Source organism: Myxocyprinus asiaticus, chromosome 49 (assembly GCF_019703515.2).
Source record: "Myxocyprinus asiaticus isolate MX2 ecotype Aquarium Trade chromosome 49, UBuf_Myxa_2, whole genome shotgun sequence".
Taxonomy (NCBI): Eukaryota; Metazoa; Chordata; class Actinopteri; order Cypriniformes; family Catostomidae; genus Myxocyprinus; species Myxocyprinus asiaticus.
Genome location: NC_059392.1, coordinates 19,458,219 through 19,477,160, shown reverse-complemented (window position 1 = coordinate 19,477,160; position 18,942 = coordinate 19,458,219). Strand labels below are relative to the sequence as shown.

At 39.8% G+C, this 18,942-nt stretch overlaps 1 protein-coding gene across 3 annotated transcripts in view; it reads right to left on the bottom strand.

Annotated features, from left to right (window-relative positions):
- LOC127438147 (WW domain-containing transcription regulator protein 1-like) overlaps positions 1-18,942 on the bottom strand; it is an 84,179-nt gene that overhangs the window by 32,010 nt on the left and 33,227 nt on the right. For 2 of the 3 annotated variants that reach the window (XM_051693487.1, XM_051693488.1), the window contains exons 2-3: positions 2,793-2,932; positions 1,155-1,256 (exon numbers count right to left, since the gene is read on the bottom strand). In XM_051693487.1, coding sequence (XP_051549447.1) covers positions 1,155-1,256; positions 2,793-2,932 — 242 coding nt within the window. The remainder of the gene's footprint in view (positions 1-1,154; positions 1,257-2,792; positions 2,933-18,942) is intronic. The other variant, XM_051693489.1, reaches the window with a different exon arrangement.

Here is an 18,942-nt window from a genome sequence, read left to right as displayed (position 1 = left end):
TTACAGGGTGCATCCCTGAGGAAGAGCGAGTCGTTTGTGCCACAGAGCCACATTGCCAAGATGTGCTTGTACGCTTGTGACTGCTTTTTAGCCATCTGGAAATGCTCAGTGAAGCCACTCATGGTGTCACCGAAGAGTCCCTGCTTCGACACCAGGACAGCCTTGTCCTTGGCACGTATCTCTGTCAGATTAAGCCAGAGATGATGCTCTACAGACACCAGGCTACCCATAGATCTGCCAATGGCTTGGGCAGTGATCTTTGTAGCCCGGAGCCCCAGGTCAGTGGCACGGCCCAGTTCTTTAAAAGACACAGGGTCTAGGCCGCTCTCGTCCATGTCCTTGAGCAGTTCAGCCTGCTAGGCCTGAAAGACCGCCATGGTGTGCAGGGCCAAACTAGCCTGATCCGCAGCAGCGTAGGTCTTTCCTACAAGCGAGGACATAACCCGACATGGGTTGGAGCAATGCAAAGACTTGGCTTTCTATCCCAGTGCAGAAGAGGGACATAAATGGGTCACAACTGCCTCTTCTACTGGGTGAATGTCAGCACAGCCACTCTGCGTTGCGCGATAGAACGTTGTCAAGGCCGCTGCACCGAATACATAAGTTCTGCATGAGCTTGTGCCACTTCTGCGTGAGCTTGGCCCAGGCAGACAAAGCGGCACTTGTGCCCATTAGACAGAGGGGTATATCACTCACAGTGTGGAAAACATTTGCCAAACACTATATTCAAAAATATGTCGCTAAGAAAATGGCTCTTTTCTGTGCTTTTCACTCGCACAAAAATCACAATAAAATTGTGTTTTAAACAAGGAAGTATAAAAGATTTCGAGGTTCGATGGAGCACAGGCATGGAGAGGAAAATAATCCACTCGCTGTTCAAGTGGGCAGATTCAGTGACGAAAAGGCTTGCGATGATGTGCAAAACTTATTGTGATGGCACATAAAATTATTAGCAAAGGAACACAAATGACTGTGAGGGAACGCAAAACTTACTGCGAAGGAACGCAAAACTTTTTCAGAAAATAAGGGGCCTCTATGGGGCTCCTTATGAGGGTGAGTAAATGATTACAATTTTAATTTATGGGTTAACTATCTGTTTAAATTAAGCTACTAGGCTGATTGGACTCCAGACAGCGCTAGAAGCGAGTACTTACCGATGCGTGGGTCCAGCCATGAGGTTCTTTGGGTTTTGTGGTCAATGAAGTATGTTTCTCCCTGAGGGGTGATGGCCTGCTCCCAACCCTCTGGCAAATGTCCTGTTTAGCAACAGCACAACAGCTAGAGATCAGCCAACAGCTTGACCAGCACTCTATAGTGATGATCAGAGAAGTGTGCTTGGCCTAGTGTGCTACCAATTTCTTATCTTTATGTTTGAATTTGGAGTCACTTTATGACAGTTTTGGTAGAGTTTTTAACGTAATAGTTAAATAATTGCACTTCCTGTGACTGGGGACACGTTGCGCTCTAAAGTCTGTAAATCTATAGTCGGAGTGTGCTGTATGCAGAGCTGCAAAGAATCTTTTTCCCTCTCAACTCTTTCTTTTCACCCCTCCCCCACTTTCACTGGAATCTGTTTCTCAGCTGCCAACAAAGAAGAGACACACCTTTTTTCCATTTCATCACAATTCAGGATTTAGGAAGAAAAAAAGGCAAACAAAGAAAGCACATTTGGAAGTAATTAACTGTACTGACAGAGGCAGTGTCATGGGCAGAGTTCACAGCAAAAAACACAGAGTTACACTACACAATGCCTAACGTATGATAGTCACAAATTTAATACAGCTTGGTGGGACACTTTATTCATTAAATCAGAATCTGACCCTCCCCATAAAGAGCAGCTTGAGACATAAACATCATCCTGGGCCTTTAAACAAACATTCCAGTGTTATACAGTGTATACGTAGTAATGACAGATATCCTTTGACAACAACTACTGTAAATGCTTACAGTCAAAAATCCAGGATAAAGCACTGTAGTTGTTAGGTCATACCTAGGTGGTTGCAAGGGTGTTCTAAATGTTTTGTAGCATTGCGATGGTATTTTGCTATGTGGTTCATTGCTAGGGCATTTCTAGGCAGTTGATAAGGTGTTCAGATGGTTGCCAGGCATAGCTATGTAGTTGATAAGGTGTTCTAGTTGGTTGCTGGGGCATCACTAAAATGAAAAAGAATTAGTGTGGATGTGTTCTAAGTCTTTATGATATTCTGCTCTCAAGATATGGCTTAGGTCCCTTAGAGTTGCCCTTACAAAAATCAAGAGTTCTGGCAAACTTGCCGCATATTTGCCACTCATTATTTTTCACATGCAAATGAGATTTGCGACAAACTCTTCATTGTCACTTTCATTGCAGCTCTTCACTGCTGCAGGTTCACCACTACCGGTGAAGGGCTGCAAACTTACGGCAAACATTTGCAGCAAATCGCAAGTTAATTTGCATGTGAAAATAACGAATGTGAAAATTGGGAAAAGTTTGTCAGAACTCGAGATTATTAATCATCAATATTAATAATGCAATTCATTACCACTGTCAGTTGTTCAACAGACACAATTTAACAGCATACAAGCATAGAAATTTCTCAATGACTATGACTAGTAACCTCTATCACGTCAATAATTGCAGGGCTCCATTCATAAAGATTGTGTGCAGAACGGACCTGATTCACATCAGGGGGCACTGAGCATTAGGGTTGTACAGGGTAGACCTGTAGCAGAGATTTAAACCAGCTCAAGAACACTTGTGTTTATGAGTAATGGAGAATTTGCAGTGCCAGGCGGACATGTTTCTCACTTACCGAGATTGGGTTGAGACAGGGCCATGGAGCGCTGCTGTATGTTAGCACTGTTAGACGCTTGATTGTGCAGACTCATTTGGGTCACCGACGGGGTCATGCTCTTCCTGGGGTCATGCCATGTGGTGATCTTCTCAAGGTGGCTGCAGAAGAACAACAACAAATTTTACATCAAACACTCGGTCAAACAAATCAGAACTTGTTCTGCTAGTATTCTTGGACCTGGTGGTACACATTACCAATTTCACCCAAACCATATCTTAACCCTTAACCTTTTCACATGTGAGTTTCTCCTGTACTGACAAATATCCCAGCATGAGTTCTTTAATGTGCACTGTAATTAAAATAAATCTTACCTTACACTTCACAGCAGATGCACTGGAGGACAGATTATATCACAGTGGGTGCACTGAAGGTCAGATTACATATTATCAAACATATAATGTGGTTTTTAGATGTTTATAATGATTGATTATGATAGATAAGATGCGATCGCAAATGCACTTGCAGGCTATGCGCGCCGCCATATTTTCATTGCAATGCAAGATGGGATTCTGAGTTTGTATTGTCATAGAAGCATACAAAAGGAGAAGCATAGAAGATTCTAAAAACCTAGCACTTCCACTCTCCCAGCCCCGGAAGTGGTTGTGACGGATGAAATGGGAGAAGGCTCGAGTGAACTGAATAGTTTGTATATTCTTTGACGTCAGAGAACATTGCCGCAGCGCTGCATCTGCAGTGCGCTCCGACGGTAATGGCTTTATACTTTTATTTAGTGATTGTTTTAAAGTTTGTAACATATAAAAATAAAGATATTGTAATGTTGAAAAGCCTATTTGAGCAGCTGGTTCGTTATGACAACCAATTTTGCTGGTAAACAGCAGCATGAATCCAGATCACACCAGTTTGATCTTACGAATCTGAGCCCAGCCTAGTGTAATCACACCAGTTTGATCGTATGTGCGAAAGTGTTAACTCTCCTCAAAAACCCATTCATAACTCAACTCTCAGAGGACTTATTTAGACTGCCTTCTTAGAAATAAGATGACGTCAGTGTTGAACATATACAGTTAGAGTTCTCTGTTTACAGTTAGAGTAATCTGTTAGCATTCCCATTCATCTCAATGGCAGTTGCTCGACTGGCGTATTCAGCCATGGAAGTACGGTGGTCCGAACACGCTTCGGTTTTTACTGAGAGTTCCAAAAAAAATTGAGCCAATCACCTGTAAATGCCACGTGAGTAATCACTCTGGAACCGCAGGAAAATTACGTCCTGATAATGCCGATAGGCTAATGGCACGGTTGTGTCTATAAAGGAACTATCGGGCTGAGGAAAGTCTCATGAGACATTCATTCACTGTGTTTATTGAGTTTATTTGGAGTCTCACAGAAACCTTACACCTACCTTTAACCTTAACCTTAGCAACAGCAAATGCAATTCTCACAAGGCTTTAACAACATGACGGTTCCATTCTAAATACAATCCTTCTAGATATGCTGTTCGCAAAACAACATATTTTGTCAGAATACACAGATACTTTTGAATGTCTGTCAATGGAGAAACATGCCTTTTGGCAGCAGAATGGTGTAGTTAAAGCATCTACCAGTAGGGATTAACTGGACCATCCTAACCAGCCAAACCCTGACCCCAGGACTACACCCCAAGAAGTCTGGGTGGGGTTCTGCTCTGTCAGATGTTATTCTTAAACTTGTGCTGAAGAGGCAAGATTGGCCCTTTATATGGATCAACTCAAGCCATAGCTGGACTCAACACAGCTGTTGGATTTACAGAGCTCACCACATGGCTCTAGATGCCCAACAAGGACAAATGCTGTGGTGCATAAATCAAGAAACAGACATTCTCATCTTCTTCGCCTGCGGTATCCTCCTCCACTCCTCTACCTCAAGTTAACTCTTCCCCCGGCAAAACTGTAGCTATGTGAAATTCTGGCTTTGCTGCATTTTTTCATGCAAGGCCATGAGCGTCAGCTGCCTGCTGAAAAACTACAATCTTAATGACCCACAGCCCATAAATCAGTTTAGCGCTTCTTACACAATCAAGTGAGCTTTACTAGTCTAGTTCAGGGGTGTCAAACCTGCTTCTGGAGAGATTTGTTTACAGCTGAGATTAGGTCAACCTTGTCTGAAATTTTCAACCTGAAGACCTTGATTAGCTGGTTCAGGCATGTTTCATTAGAGTTGGAAATCAACTCTGAGTGAACTCTAGTCCTGTGTTCCATTAAGCCTGAAATGTCTGAATTTCCAATGTGCAAAAGAACGCCACTTCAAGTCAAGACTTCCGGCTTGGAAACTTGCACAGAAATCTGCAACTGCGATGTGTTATTTCTGCGTCCCCAAATTGAATAGAAAAAACGTTTGTTTCCAAACATGTTTCTCCAACAATAACGCATCACAGTGACCCTATTTACATGCACTTAATAAACGGCTTATTTCAGTGTTTTGCCAGAAAGCAGCGCTCTGAAACATCATGTTGTGCCGTTTTCTTTACGCAGCAAAGGGATTAAGAGAAACTGGTTTAAACTAGGTTTCTTTCTATAATTAATTTTGAACAAAACATTGCAGTTATTTTGGTTGAAAAGTTCTGCAAAACAGAGCTTCACAGTATAAATGAAAACATAGATATACTGTATATTGTGGTGGGTTAAGCAAGAGATTGACACACTGGAAGTGGAACAGTAACAGAAAAGGGGGAATAACATGTCCATAGAGGAAAGTGTGCAAAAGGACACCTCCTTGGTCCAGGGCACGGTGGCTTCTTCAGAGTGACATAGCTTCCCTGGGCTGCGGCCTGTAAGGGGAATGGGGCCCTGTATCCTGGCCTGTTGGCCACGACGCATGCTCCAATCCCCACGGCATTGCATATACATCACGCTGGGGGACCATGTGTGGACCCTTCCAACTCTGTTCCTGTACCTGCTAGGATGCGCTGCCAAAAAGACCGGTCTCCCGAGAAGAGGCATGCTCGGTTTATAAAGCAGCGATAAATAGGCTCCATTAACTTCATCAACCTCATCACACACTGCCAAATGGGGAATAGTCACTGCACCCCTACTCTCTCTCCTGCCCACTCCTGTAGGGAACCTAGGAAAAGCGGGGCGCCGCTGATGGCAGGAGAAGTGGTCGTCATGTCACAATACTGAATTAAATCACATCCTTTTTTTTGTACAGGTATATCGCATTGGCAGCATTCTCTGACACAGCGTAAACTCTAGAGTTAGGTGCTCTTTAGCAGCTTTCTCACAATAAACATGTTTTGTTGTTCATGTAAACAGCCTCAGTGTTACTAATTAGGGAAATCAACCTACGAATAACTTACAGTTATTGCTGCATATTAAGATAAAAATTACACACTTCAACTTTTAAACAAAAATGTATGCCCCTCACCTCAACCAGCATGTTTGTACATAAACTGGGCTCGACAGAAAATCGTAACATAGCTACCAGTCAGATGAGTCACAAAACACACAAAAGCCGCAATAAGAGAGTGGCTCACTGAAAGCATTCAAACTCCACTGGGAAGATTAACCACTTCCTGCTGATCTCAGTCCATACAGTGGTACAACAGGAAGCTGCAGTCACCATGCTCTGCTTTGAATCCAGACCGCTCAGTGTTTGTGCAATCTCAATTTTGAAAATGTGGAAGATTATGAACTTGCATATAAATAAACCCAAGATGAAAATGGTCCTATGAGTGTAGAAGTGTTTAATAACCATGTGGCAATAACTATTTTGTGATAATCCATTGAATTATTTGGAGTTTAAAAAAAGCACTTAAAATTAAAAACAACAACAAAATGTTATTAACTTTCAACCAATTTTGTAATGTAATAAAATACCGCGATAAAAGCTTCAGCAATTATCACAATATGAAAATTTTATACCGGTACACACCTTGAATCAACTGAATTCTACATAAATGCGGCAAGATACAACGTAAACGCTGAGCAACCTTAAACAACGTAAACTCTGCTGCGCATTGTGCGCAATAAACACCCTCATTAACAAGTTCTTCCTCATCTTAACTTAAGACACGTATACTACTCCATATGCTCACATTATTCTTAAGGTAAATAACATAAATCAATCCTACCCATTGATAGTCACGCAAATATAACTGCCGCGGTATAAACGGTATAGCAGAATATGTACTGGTTGACACATTTCCACAGTTGTGTAGCATTTATCGTCATACCATCCAGCCTCAGCCCTGACCATCAATTTGTGAAGCTGCATTTTGCAAGACTCCAGCTTCGCTAAACACATCACCACTTACGTTAATTAACAGAGCTAGGATGCTAGCAGGCTGTTCTTGTTATATGGGTTAGATATATGAGAGCCTGACGGGACAAAAGAGGAGTGGGTCCTCAGGGGTCTGGGTAGGGCAGCTGTCCTGCAGCCCCCCCACCCACCCAACTTCCCAAAGCCAAAAGGTGCAGTAGAGCAGCTGTTTAGTGACTAATTGTTAAAACAAGCAATCTACCTACAATTAGCCGACAGCAGTGTTTATTTCTAGGACATGCGATATGTTGTGTCAAAACTAGAAACATCTTTGTTTTAGAGAGTGGAAAAGATTTTTGGGTCATATCCTGCACTTTTGTAGCATTTTATTATTTTTTTTCACCTGCAATGGTAATGTTAGTCAAGATTTCTTGTGCTAAAAATAGTCTGGTTCTGTTCTGGCATTTTTGTAACTGAAGTGTTAATAATGTCACAAGTGACTAATTTGGAGTACTCTACATAAGCAGCAGTTCGTTGTGTGTGACACAAATAGCGCTCCTTACATGGTGTACGAAAGACTCCACTCACAATTGATTTCAATTGAGTTTGCTGTTAGCATGTTGCTAAACTAACAATACAATACTCAGAAAATCGAGAGTTCATGGCAAGTTAATTTGCCGCAAACTCGCCACTGATAATTTTCACATGCAAATGAGCTTTGCAGCAAACTGTCCATTGTTGCAAAAGGTTTGCTGCAGGTTCAACACTACTGGGAAGAGCTGCAAACTTCTGGCAAACATTTGCAGGAAATGAAAAGCTCATCTGCATGTGAAAATATAGAGTAGCAAACTTGATAAAGATTTGTGGCAAGTTTGCGGCTAGTTTAGATTTTTGGTAAGGGAAGTCATGCGCTATAGTAAAAATGTTTAAATGTCATAAGACAGGATTTTGTGAGGAACACAGCGAAAAGTAAGCGTTTATAAATTCATGAGTAAAACGCAAATTGTCAAAGTGAATAAAAGTCACTGTGGTTGTAGCACCTCTAGTGTTAATTTCACCAGGAAACTGCTGCGATATGACAAGTAACAAGAAATAAATCTGCAAAAATTTAGGTATAGTATGGGGGGGGGGGGGGGGATGCTATGTTTCGGTACAAGCCACATGCTGTTTGCAAAGGAAACACACTTACAATCACATCTCACAGAAACAAAGGACTTGTGGTGAATTAGAGGTGACACACAGCCTGAAACAACACACACACACACACACACACTAGTCAGATGGACACAACACCTCTGAACTGAGCTTCCTGTTAGTGTACTAGCTGTGGAAAAGTGTACTAGCTTCATGTCAACAAACACACAGTAACTATCCCACTACTCTCTCTGCTGTAATCCCTGTATCTCTCTGTCTCGATGTTTACTCTTTGAGTTTATGTCTTGAGAGAGGTAATCTGACCGACCTCTGCACCTACTTTCACTGAAAACCAAGAAATCCGAGAGGCTTTAAAATATTAGCAAGGTAAATCTGCGCTCTAAGACGCCGTCCGGTACAATGAGCACACAGAAAACAATCCGCACACGTCTGTGACAGGGTTTAGACGGAGAGTCTAGACCAGGGCTATTTAACTTCGGAAAAGTCAGTGGCCGCAAAGCTGGATCCCTGTACCCTTGAGGGCCGCACTCTTAATTTTTATGATTATATATGTATATATTTATATGTATGTTAATTAACGGGATAGTTCATCTAAAAATGTGAGGTTTTTAGGAGTTTGTCTTCTTTCTTCTGAAGACAAATGTTGATTTTTTTTTACAAAAAAAAAAACATATCAGCTCAGATCACTATTTAAAGCTACACTATGTAACTTTTGGCCCTCTAGCGGTTAAAAAAATAAATCTGCATGTGTCTTGCAGAAGAACATTGTTTTGGTTGTGCTTCGGCTCTGCTGCTCTGTGCGGATAAATGTGGTTCGAGGCACCGGTGTAAACATGAATACAGGACATCTTATAAGAGGGAATGGACAAATAAATAACAAAAGAAAGGAAAAGACAGATATCCGAAAACATGTCATCTGAGCAGGTAAGTGCCATATCTTATGCTGTTGTTTTGACTTATTGGAAACATTGATGTTTTGAAATAAATGACGTTACAAAAGTTAGGCAACGATCATTAACATTAGACATAATGATTGCTAGTCTGATAAGGTCAAACGTCCTTTCAGATCTCGGAGTTGTCGCCACCTCTGAAAAGCCAAGCCGATGTTGAATTGGGCTTTACTACGAACGCTGTCGCTTTCCCATTTTGCTTGTAGACTCTGCTCTGTTCGGGGTTTCTTTTTTTTTTTACAACCGGTGATTCCCCCGGAGGTTTGCCGTTTTGAATGATACATGGTCAATTTTTCTCGTTCGTTGTGACAGCAAACTTTCAGTTTCACGCTACTCCCACACACGCGCTACAGTAGCCAGAGCTGATTTTCTCTGTGTATGGATATGACGTGAACACGCATGGGTGAATGACGTATGTATGCAATTTCCCGTGAAATCCGTCCCGACAGCTCTAAAATATAAAATTATTATTATAGGTTTATCAAAGTGTATTTGCGTAAACACATGGTTTGGAAGATTGCTTTTTGTTGCACTCTCTCATTAATAACATTTTGTTATTTTTTGAGCTTTAAGTCCTTAGCTTTTTTTTACTATAAATCTCCACTTTCACTTTCAGGTGTGAAAGTTAAACTAAACAGGCGCCACATGTGACTCACATGTGACTTACAGATGTGAAAGTGGACTGTTTCTCATCCACACCTATTATATCACTTTTTCTGACAAAACAGAGGTACTAATTATTGGACCAAAAACCTCTAAAAATAAGCCACTAAAATATAATTTGACTCTCGATGGATGTACTGTTACGTCGTCTTCTACAGAGAAGAACTTAGGTGCTACATTTGATAAAAATTTGTCCAAATTTCAAATGTTTGTAGAACAGCATTCTTCCACCTCAGAAATATTGCTAAGTTACGACACATGCTCTCTGTTACTGATGCCGAAAAAACGAATTAATGCGTTCATGACCTCAAGACTAGATTATTGTAATGCATTACTGGGAGGATGTAGAGCAAGTTCAATAAATAATCTTCAATTGGTTCAAAATGCAGCAGCCAGAGTGCTGACTAAAACCAAGAAATGTGATTAGCCCCATTTTATCATCGTTACATTGGCTACCTGTTAAATTTCGTATTAACCATTTTTGTTAACTACGTACAAAGCTTTGAATGGTCTAGCTCCGCAGTACTTAAGTGACCTCCTACCACGCTATATTCCATCACGTTCATTACGATCGCAAAATTCTGGCCTGTTAATAGTTCCTAGAGTATCAAAATCCACAAAAGGAGGTAGATCCTTTTCATATTTGGCTCCTAAACTATGGAATAGTCTCCCTAACAGTGTTCGGGATGCAGACACACTCACTCAGTTTAAGTCTAGACTAAAGACTCATCTATTTAGCAAGGCATACACCTAATTTATCCCTCAACTCACAATTAGGCTGCTTTAGTTAGGTCTGCCGGAACCAGAAACATTTATCATGATCTATAACACTGCAAAAAATTTAATGCCATCTACGCTAATATTATTCTATTTGTTTCCATGTTTCAACCTCGGGATTCATATACAGAGGTTACCAGAGCCGGCCAGATCCAGCTCCATTCTTGCTTGTTGTCGGACTCCACTGTTACATGTCGCCGAGTGATGACAACAAACTACAGCCGGTGCAAGCCAGACATCAATTCAGTCTTTTACGATGGACTTCAGGTGTTGAACTAATGCCAACTCCAACTGTAAGACATCAGATACTTCATAAGACACTGCCTAAACCTTGGATTTAGGATGGACCCCACCGAACCTCACCGAAATGACCTGCCAGTTGAACTGCGATGCATCTCAATGATCTCTGCCTGATTGCCTTTGTCTATTGATGAACTACACTCTTGAAATGGAATACATAGACTATCAATGAATTGCCAACAAAAGCCTTCATCAGTCAACTAACAACAGACAATGCATCTATGTGAACTTCTGCAGTTAATCCAGGATGGACTTCAAAGACATTAGTCATTAATCTTACAGTTCATACAAAATTTTTGTTTAAACACTAGCCCTTAACACATACTTAGTTTAATAATTTTAAACCATGACTTGCACTGCACACAAATAACTAATACTGGCATTATATTCATGCTGTTTAGCCTGAGGGGAACTGGCCCCCACAGTGAGCCTGGTTTCTCCCAAGGCTATTTTTCTCCATTAACCAACATCTTATGGAGTTTTGTGTTCCTTGCCACAGTCGCCTTCTGCTTGCTCACTGGGGGTCTAAATACAATTATTATTTAACTATTTAATTATTTATTTTTATACAAAATTTACAATTACACGACGATGACTAAGACTTTATAGATATTACAGTTTCATTTTCTGTTAAAGCATGATTTGCTGTAAAGCTGCTTTGAAATGATCTGTGTTGTGAAAAGTGCTATACAAATAAAAATGACTTGACTTCTGAAGACATAGATTTAACCACTGGAGCCTTATGGATTATTTTTATGCTGTCTTTATGTGCTGTTGGTGCTTCAAAATTCTGGCAACCATTCACTTGCAGTTTATGGATCAAGAGAGCTGAGATATTCTTCTAAACATCTTCATTTGTGTTCTGCCAAAGAAAGTAAGTCATACACATCTGTGATGGCATGAGGGTGAGGAAATTAGGGAATTTTTTTGGGTCAACTATCCCTTTTAGTAATTATTTTAAACATAAGGGGTGTAACAGTTCGATTTTCTGATATCAACAAACATCATGAGTGTTCAACATCACATACACCAGAGGTGTGTTAAAAAACAAGCGCGATATATCCATTATTATTAGCACCAAAAGTCCTTCAGTGAAGTCATAAAGATTTGTTCACCCCCCTTAGCGTCACTAAAAAGCATTAGCGTGAAGGCGTCTCAGCGCCGTCACTGCAGGAAATTTTTTTATTTTTCCTGTAAATACTGTTGTCATGATGAGTACATACTGTATCTCTGATAAGCTATTCAACAGCGTGTTGAGTGATTCTCAAGTGAGATTTCGAGCACAGGTTTGATTGATAGACTACGCGTGAGCACACATGTACTGTGTATGAACGCGCGCGCAGACCGACCGCCGCTCTCATAACATCAGCCATGCTTTTATAATATTTTTGTTTTTTGTAACATCCTCTTGCAGTTGAATTCCCTCTCTAACGTGATTCAGCAATGTAGAAAACTAGCGTAAATCCTCATGAAAATGGACACCTCACAATTCATACAGATTTGATAGGCTGCTGATATTTCTGATGATGATGATGATGATATCCTAATGCGGGCCGCAAAAGATTGCCCGCGGGCCACATATTGAGTAGCGCTGCTCTAGACTTTCAGCTAAACGGTCCACAAAAAAAGCTGAGCTATAGAATACAACACCCTCAGAGGAGATGTTACAGTCAGTTTGTCTCAACACTAAAATAGTGATGGACAGTTATACTGTAGACCGATATATTGTCTTGGGTGATTAATACGCCAATATTATGTTCTGTATATTTGCCTTCATATACATATACAGACAACGAAAGAGCTTCACTGAGTTTTACTGCCAAAATAAAAGCTTGATTTAAAGGTGCACTCAATAAGTTTTTGTTCATGTCGTCTTAGACTTACACTGACATCTAGTGGCCTCGATGCAGCATTCAAACCCAACAGTTTTCAGTCACAGATGCCATTGTAAAAATGTACAATTCACAGCCATCCATTATTAATTTAATCCATGAGAGAAAGTGTCAAATAACAGGACGGTTATGGAGATTAAGCGAGTAGGATTCAGCTGGTCATGTTATTCTAACATGGCAGCCCCCATGTGCGGAACCTCTCCGTGTAGAATAAAACAGCATTTATTAGGTTACTGATGTGACTGTAGTCTTCACCTCATGTGAGTGGCTATGATTTTATACGTTTCAAATTAATTTCTTAAGGAGTACAGCGTTTTTAATGAGGAAAAAATTACTGAGTGAATCTAGGGCAGGGCAATATATAGAATATTAACGATATAATCGTGATGATTTTGCTGACGATATAAAAGTAAGCAATATCGTGTATATCGCAATGATTTAAATATGCTTTCTATCTGTCCATTTAATTTTTATAAAGGGCATCAGTAGACTAATTTCACAATCCTTTAAGGCTGCACAATTAATCAAAATAACATCAAAATAGTTTTATATTCATATGTGATTATTAAACTGCAAAAGGTTGACGTGAAAGACAGAGAAGGTGCGCTGTTCTGTGTACGTGCGGGGCTCATGGACTCATGTTTTTAGCACTTTTAGAGCAGTTCACATGCATTGTGAAATAAAAGTACTTTTGCATTTCCACACATTAGTAACCACTACAAGTTATTATACCAATCTGCAAAGGTGGCACTGTATGACAGAAAAGAAAGAGATGAAATTGTTTCACCAGATGCAGAACTTTATAAACAACACTTTCCGTGTCAAAATAAAAGTTTCAGGTGAAAGTGCCGTGTCAAAATAAAAACTCCACCTTGTTCATTCACAAAAAAAAAAAAAAAAAAAAAGTAAAAAAATATATATGAAGGTAAATAATGCTTTTTTTTAAACTGCTATCAATTGTTTGTAAAATATAAATGTGCATATCAGTGAAAATTATTAATCTCATTCTGCCTTGTTAATTTAGTTAAAAACTGAGGAAACATGCCTTAGATTTTATTCAATGCCTTTAATAAATTGAATCTACTTGGCTACAATGGCTGTTAGGATGAAATTATGGTTCCTCTGATTTGAATAAAATCACTTTTGAGCCATTTCAGAGCAAATACATAATTATCGAGATATATATATGGAATATCATCAATAAGCTGAAAAACTGAGATATATATATATATATTTTTGCCATATCCCCCAGCCCTATGTGCACATTTTGTCAGGAATAGAGAGGCTCAGGGCCCAAACGCAGAGTGAAAAATAAAGGTTTATTTAATACAAAAATAAAACCCAAAAATCCAACATAAAACTCCCACAAGGGAAAAAAACAAAAAACACAAACTACCCCGTAGGGGAAACTTAGAGTAATTAGTCCAGGCTGGGGTCCAAGTTATGGGGAACAGAGCCGACCGGACTGAGAACAGGAACAGGGATGAAACGGGACCGATTAAACACCACCAACATACAGACAAGACCGACTGGAAAACAAAACTGGAAACAAGACGAACTGGCCCTGGACAGCAAACACGAGGAGACTAAAATAGGGAGAGAAATCAAATGGGTCAGCAGGGGACAGGTGAGGCAAATTAACAAATCATAAGCAAACAAGGAGGTGGGGTATGACGTAAGACAGAGAGTCACGTGGCGATACAGAAACAAAAGCAAAGCAAGAAAGCAAATGCCACGTGATGCACGCAACAGGTGAAAAAAACAAGACAGGACACCTGTGCGAGAGTTTGGCCACACACAAACCCGAAACCTCAGACCGAAGTGACCGAACCTCAGCTTGCGACCTGAGCACGCAGCGAAAAGTGAGTGCAATGCGCATCCACGGTCATGAGAGACAGACATAGATTATTAACGCTGGCTCTGGGACGGACGAGGCTTCAGATGCTGGCTCTGGGACGGACGAGGCTTCAAGAACTGACCGTGGCAGGCGTGGGCCCGTTGGCCGTGGCAGGCGTGGGCGCTGGCCCGTTGGCCGTGGGCGCTGGCCCGTTGGCTGTGGCAGGCGTGGGCACTGGCAGCGGCAGGGGAACGGCCTCCGTGGCAGTGGACAACATATTTACAGTGAAGCAGAGTAATTACCTAATTGGTCATCAGGCTAAATGAGGAACTTTTATTTTTTATTAAATATTAACTAAAGGGTATACACCTAAGAATACATGTAAATAATCTGCAGAAGTATTAGTAAATAGTATATGTTTAAACCTTATGAAAACATGCCCAGGGCATCTTTCACCTCAAATCAAATGAAAAATTATAAAAATATATAATTATATTTTCTAATAAAGAAATTAAGCCTATATTTTATTTTTGCATTGTGACAATGTTTTCATTATTTAAATTGAAATAATAAAAAAAAATAATCACATTTTATTTATATTTATTCATTTTTTTTTTAAATCAGCATAAATAAAATGTAAATAAATTGTCCTTTTTTTCACTTTACAGTAACAAACATTTGTTTTCTGTTTTTTTGCATTACAGTAATGAGAATTGAGGGAAAATTTGCTTAACTGATGAATAAATTTAAATAATGTCAATGCAAAAATGTAGGCATTCTAAAATAGGCTTTAACCAAAAAATTAACAGTTTTCAAGAGATTCACCCTTATCAAACATTTCTGATTATATTTTGTATAATTTATATTTTATTGCAACTTTTTGTGTTCAACTCAAACTAAAAAACTGCTGAGAAGTATTTCAAAAGTAATTTATCTAAGCGGTCATGGTAAAGAGACCATTCGGAGACAGACAGTCAGTCACATCCTCCCAACTGAAACCACCCCGTCCGCAGGCTGACAGGAGCACAGCATGGCTCTGCAGCCCTCTCCACCCAGCTGTGCTAATTGAAAACAGTGACAAAAGAAGAGGATACACTTTCGTGATCACTGTGAGTTCAGGTTACCGGGGAATTCCTGCACACCCAGCACAAAAGCGGCGACTCCTTGCGGGAATAAAAGGAATTGTGATGGAAGCCCTGTCCAAAAGAAGGATCGCCAGAGGTCGGGATTGTTGAAGGACAGCCGCTGGATATTGTGGAATCAGAAGAATTCTATTGGATGCGAGAATCCGAGGGAGGGGTTGTAAGAAATGGAATGCGCTGCTAATTATAGTCATCCAGATTACTGACTGCCGCAACACACACAATAAAAAGCTGAGCTCTCACATCTCTGTGGAAACCAGGCAAGTCTTGGCTTGTGTTTGCAGGCCTGGTCAGTCATTAGGACAGGCTGGAGTGTATATAAACCCATACAGTGTTGAGGAAGCTACTTTGAAACTGTAGTTTGTCAAGCTACATGCTACTCATGATTGAAAGAAGTTCAGCTACACTAAAACCATCCAAAATAGCCTCAAGAAAACTCATACTAATTTGAATTTCATAGCGAAATCGCAAGATATTATACAACTTGGCTGATACAAAAATGTACGACTTTTATTCCCATAGAAACGAACATATCAACAAACATTGTTAAATGTTTAAAAATTTTAGCTAGTCTTCAATCCAGCACTCATTCAAAACATCGATGTTTCTCTTTCTTTTCCGTGAAAAAGTGGCTTAATCAGTATATTGTGTGTTTTATTTACGATTATTGACCAGAATCCAATCACTGACAAAAAGTCAACAGCAATCCGTTGTACAATCGAATTTGTCAATCTGTCCTAGGGCGCTCTTGCATTCTGTTTCTGATAGCCTACTTTTTAATTCTCGGTCTATGTACATATGAAGAAGCAGAAACGTTACTTCTTATTTATTACACGGCTCTCTGGAATACTCAAGTCCGATTGGTAAATTGCGCCATTCAGCGGTCTGATATTTCTGAATAACAAACGCACATCCAGGGATTAAGCGATAACAGATCAGTCATCCGGGTACTGCAAGTCATCTTTGTTACTTCTCGTATCACTCGTGATCTTTTTGCGATCTTTACAAGTGAGCTAATGAAATCATTTGAACATCAATATTTCATGTCCATTTGGCAAGTAGTTGTGTAATAAGCTGGATAATGAGCAGTCAGTTGGTTTATTTTACAAATAAACACCAACAGAACTCTGAGGTTGAATTCAGCTGTTTCTAGAGACTCAGCGATTTCTTCTCACATAATAAAATAATTTTAACGCAAATCAGTATTTCGTGTCCATTTATTTAACTAACGAGCAGCTGTGTAATAAGCTGGATAATGAGCAGCAAAGTACTATCAGTAGCGCCACAGAAAAGGTAAATACATTACAATTGATGCAAAGATTTCTAAAGGTCAATGTCGTTTGTTGTAACTCAGCAGAATGGGGTCGATTTCAAGGTACTGGAACATTCGGTAGCAACATGTCGTGTTCATTTTGGCAACACTACTTGTTGGAAAAATTAGCTTGTTACCGATAAAACTACTCTGTTTTGAAAACAGCTGAACAACTGTCACGCTAATGAAAAATATAGTTAAAGTTAGTACTAGTGTCTCTACTTTTAGTTAGCTATTCCCAAACATTGACCCCCCACACTGTGTTTATTCAGACAATTACTCTTCCAAACACACAATGACTGAGAAAAAGAAACAATATTTGGAACATACACATTCTCTTGCATTTAATATGAAAATATTAAATAAATACATCTTAAAAGTCATAAAGTCTCAAATGCTAACATATTAGAGGTCTCCGACCCGGGCCCGACGGGACCCGAGAACCCGACGGGTTTCAGGCTGGGTTCGATTCGGTTTTTCAATTAGGATTTCGGTTTCGGTTTGGGTTTGTAATTAATGAAAAAATAAACAGGCTTACCGAACTTGTTTCGCGCACGCACTCTCACTCACAGACATGCGCAAATTGACAGGTTGACATGGGCCGTTCACACCGAATGTGTTTTTGCGCACGTCTGTTCTGTTTTCCCATTGTTTAAACATGCTGGATGAATGTTTTTGACATTCTTCAGCATTTCACGCAGGACTGGCACTGTTTAACCACCGTGTCAAGTTAAAAATAACTGTATCTGTTTCATTCTTTGTTATGCGTCTAGATTGTTTTTAGTGCAGGTGTCACAAAGATTCAACATTCTAAAATAGTTCAGGCTGCAGAGAGGGGACTGTTGCATGGTTTCAGATTCCAGATTGTTCTGCACCAAGTGAAGTTTCAGAAAATTAACGGTAAGGCAATGCTTTTTTTCCCCTTCTGCTCCAGTGTACTAAGGGGCTGCTGTGCCTTGTTAAAACTGTGTATGTTTACTGTTTTAGTACTGTTACGAATGTTGCCAATATAAAATACAGCCTATTGCAACAGTACTTGCTAGGAGAAGAAATTAGATAGTGAGCGATATCGGGTCGGGTTTGGGCTTCAAATCTGACGGTATCGTTCAGGCTGGGTAAGGTCAGGCCACACAGTCCCAGGTACGGGTCGGGTTTGGGTTTCATTTTAAGGCCTGTGCAGACCTCTATAACATATTATGGCCAGAGACAGTCCATAATAAAAGGCAACATTTAGTTATCATGCTTGCATGGAAACAGACTCCAAAAATACTTTTTTGGCGAGTGGAAAACTGAATCAGTCCCCGTCAGATCTTCTTCAGCTGTTGTGGGGGACTTTGTGCAGCTCGTCATGTTACTGCTTCAGACAACTGCTCTGTGAGTGTGGGAGTGAAAGGCCACACAGCTGCCATTGGGTGGGCTAACTTTAGACTTGATAGATTTATTGGGCCTGTTCAGTCACACCACAGTTTAATAGCCATATTCCTCAACAGAGGGCCAAAAGATCCTACAATGAGAGGCCAAATTAATATATAAAAACAATAGGGCTCATCCAAAATAGGTTTGTTAATGGCAGGGTTGCCAATGGCCCATAGAATGCTGATATATAAATAGTAGGACTGTGAATCGTTTAAAAAAAAAAAAAAAAGTGTGTGTGTGTGTATATATATATATATATATATATATATATATATATATATATATATATAAAAAAAAAAAATCACACAGTTTTCTGTGATATATCAAGACTAATCATGGTACATGATACATTACAACAAACACTAAAAAAAATTATCATAAATATATTTACTTTATACTGTCTCATGAACTTGCAAGAAACTGGTTAGTCATCATGTATTTTAATTATTAAAATATGTAAATGTTAAAAT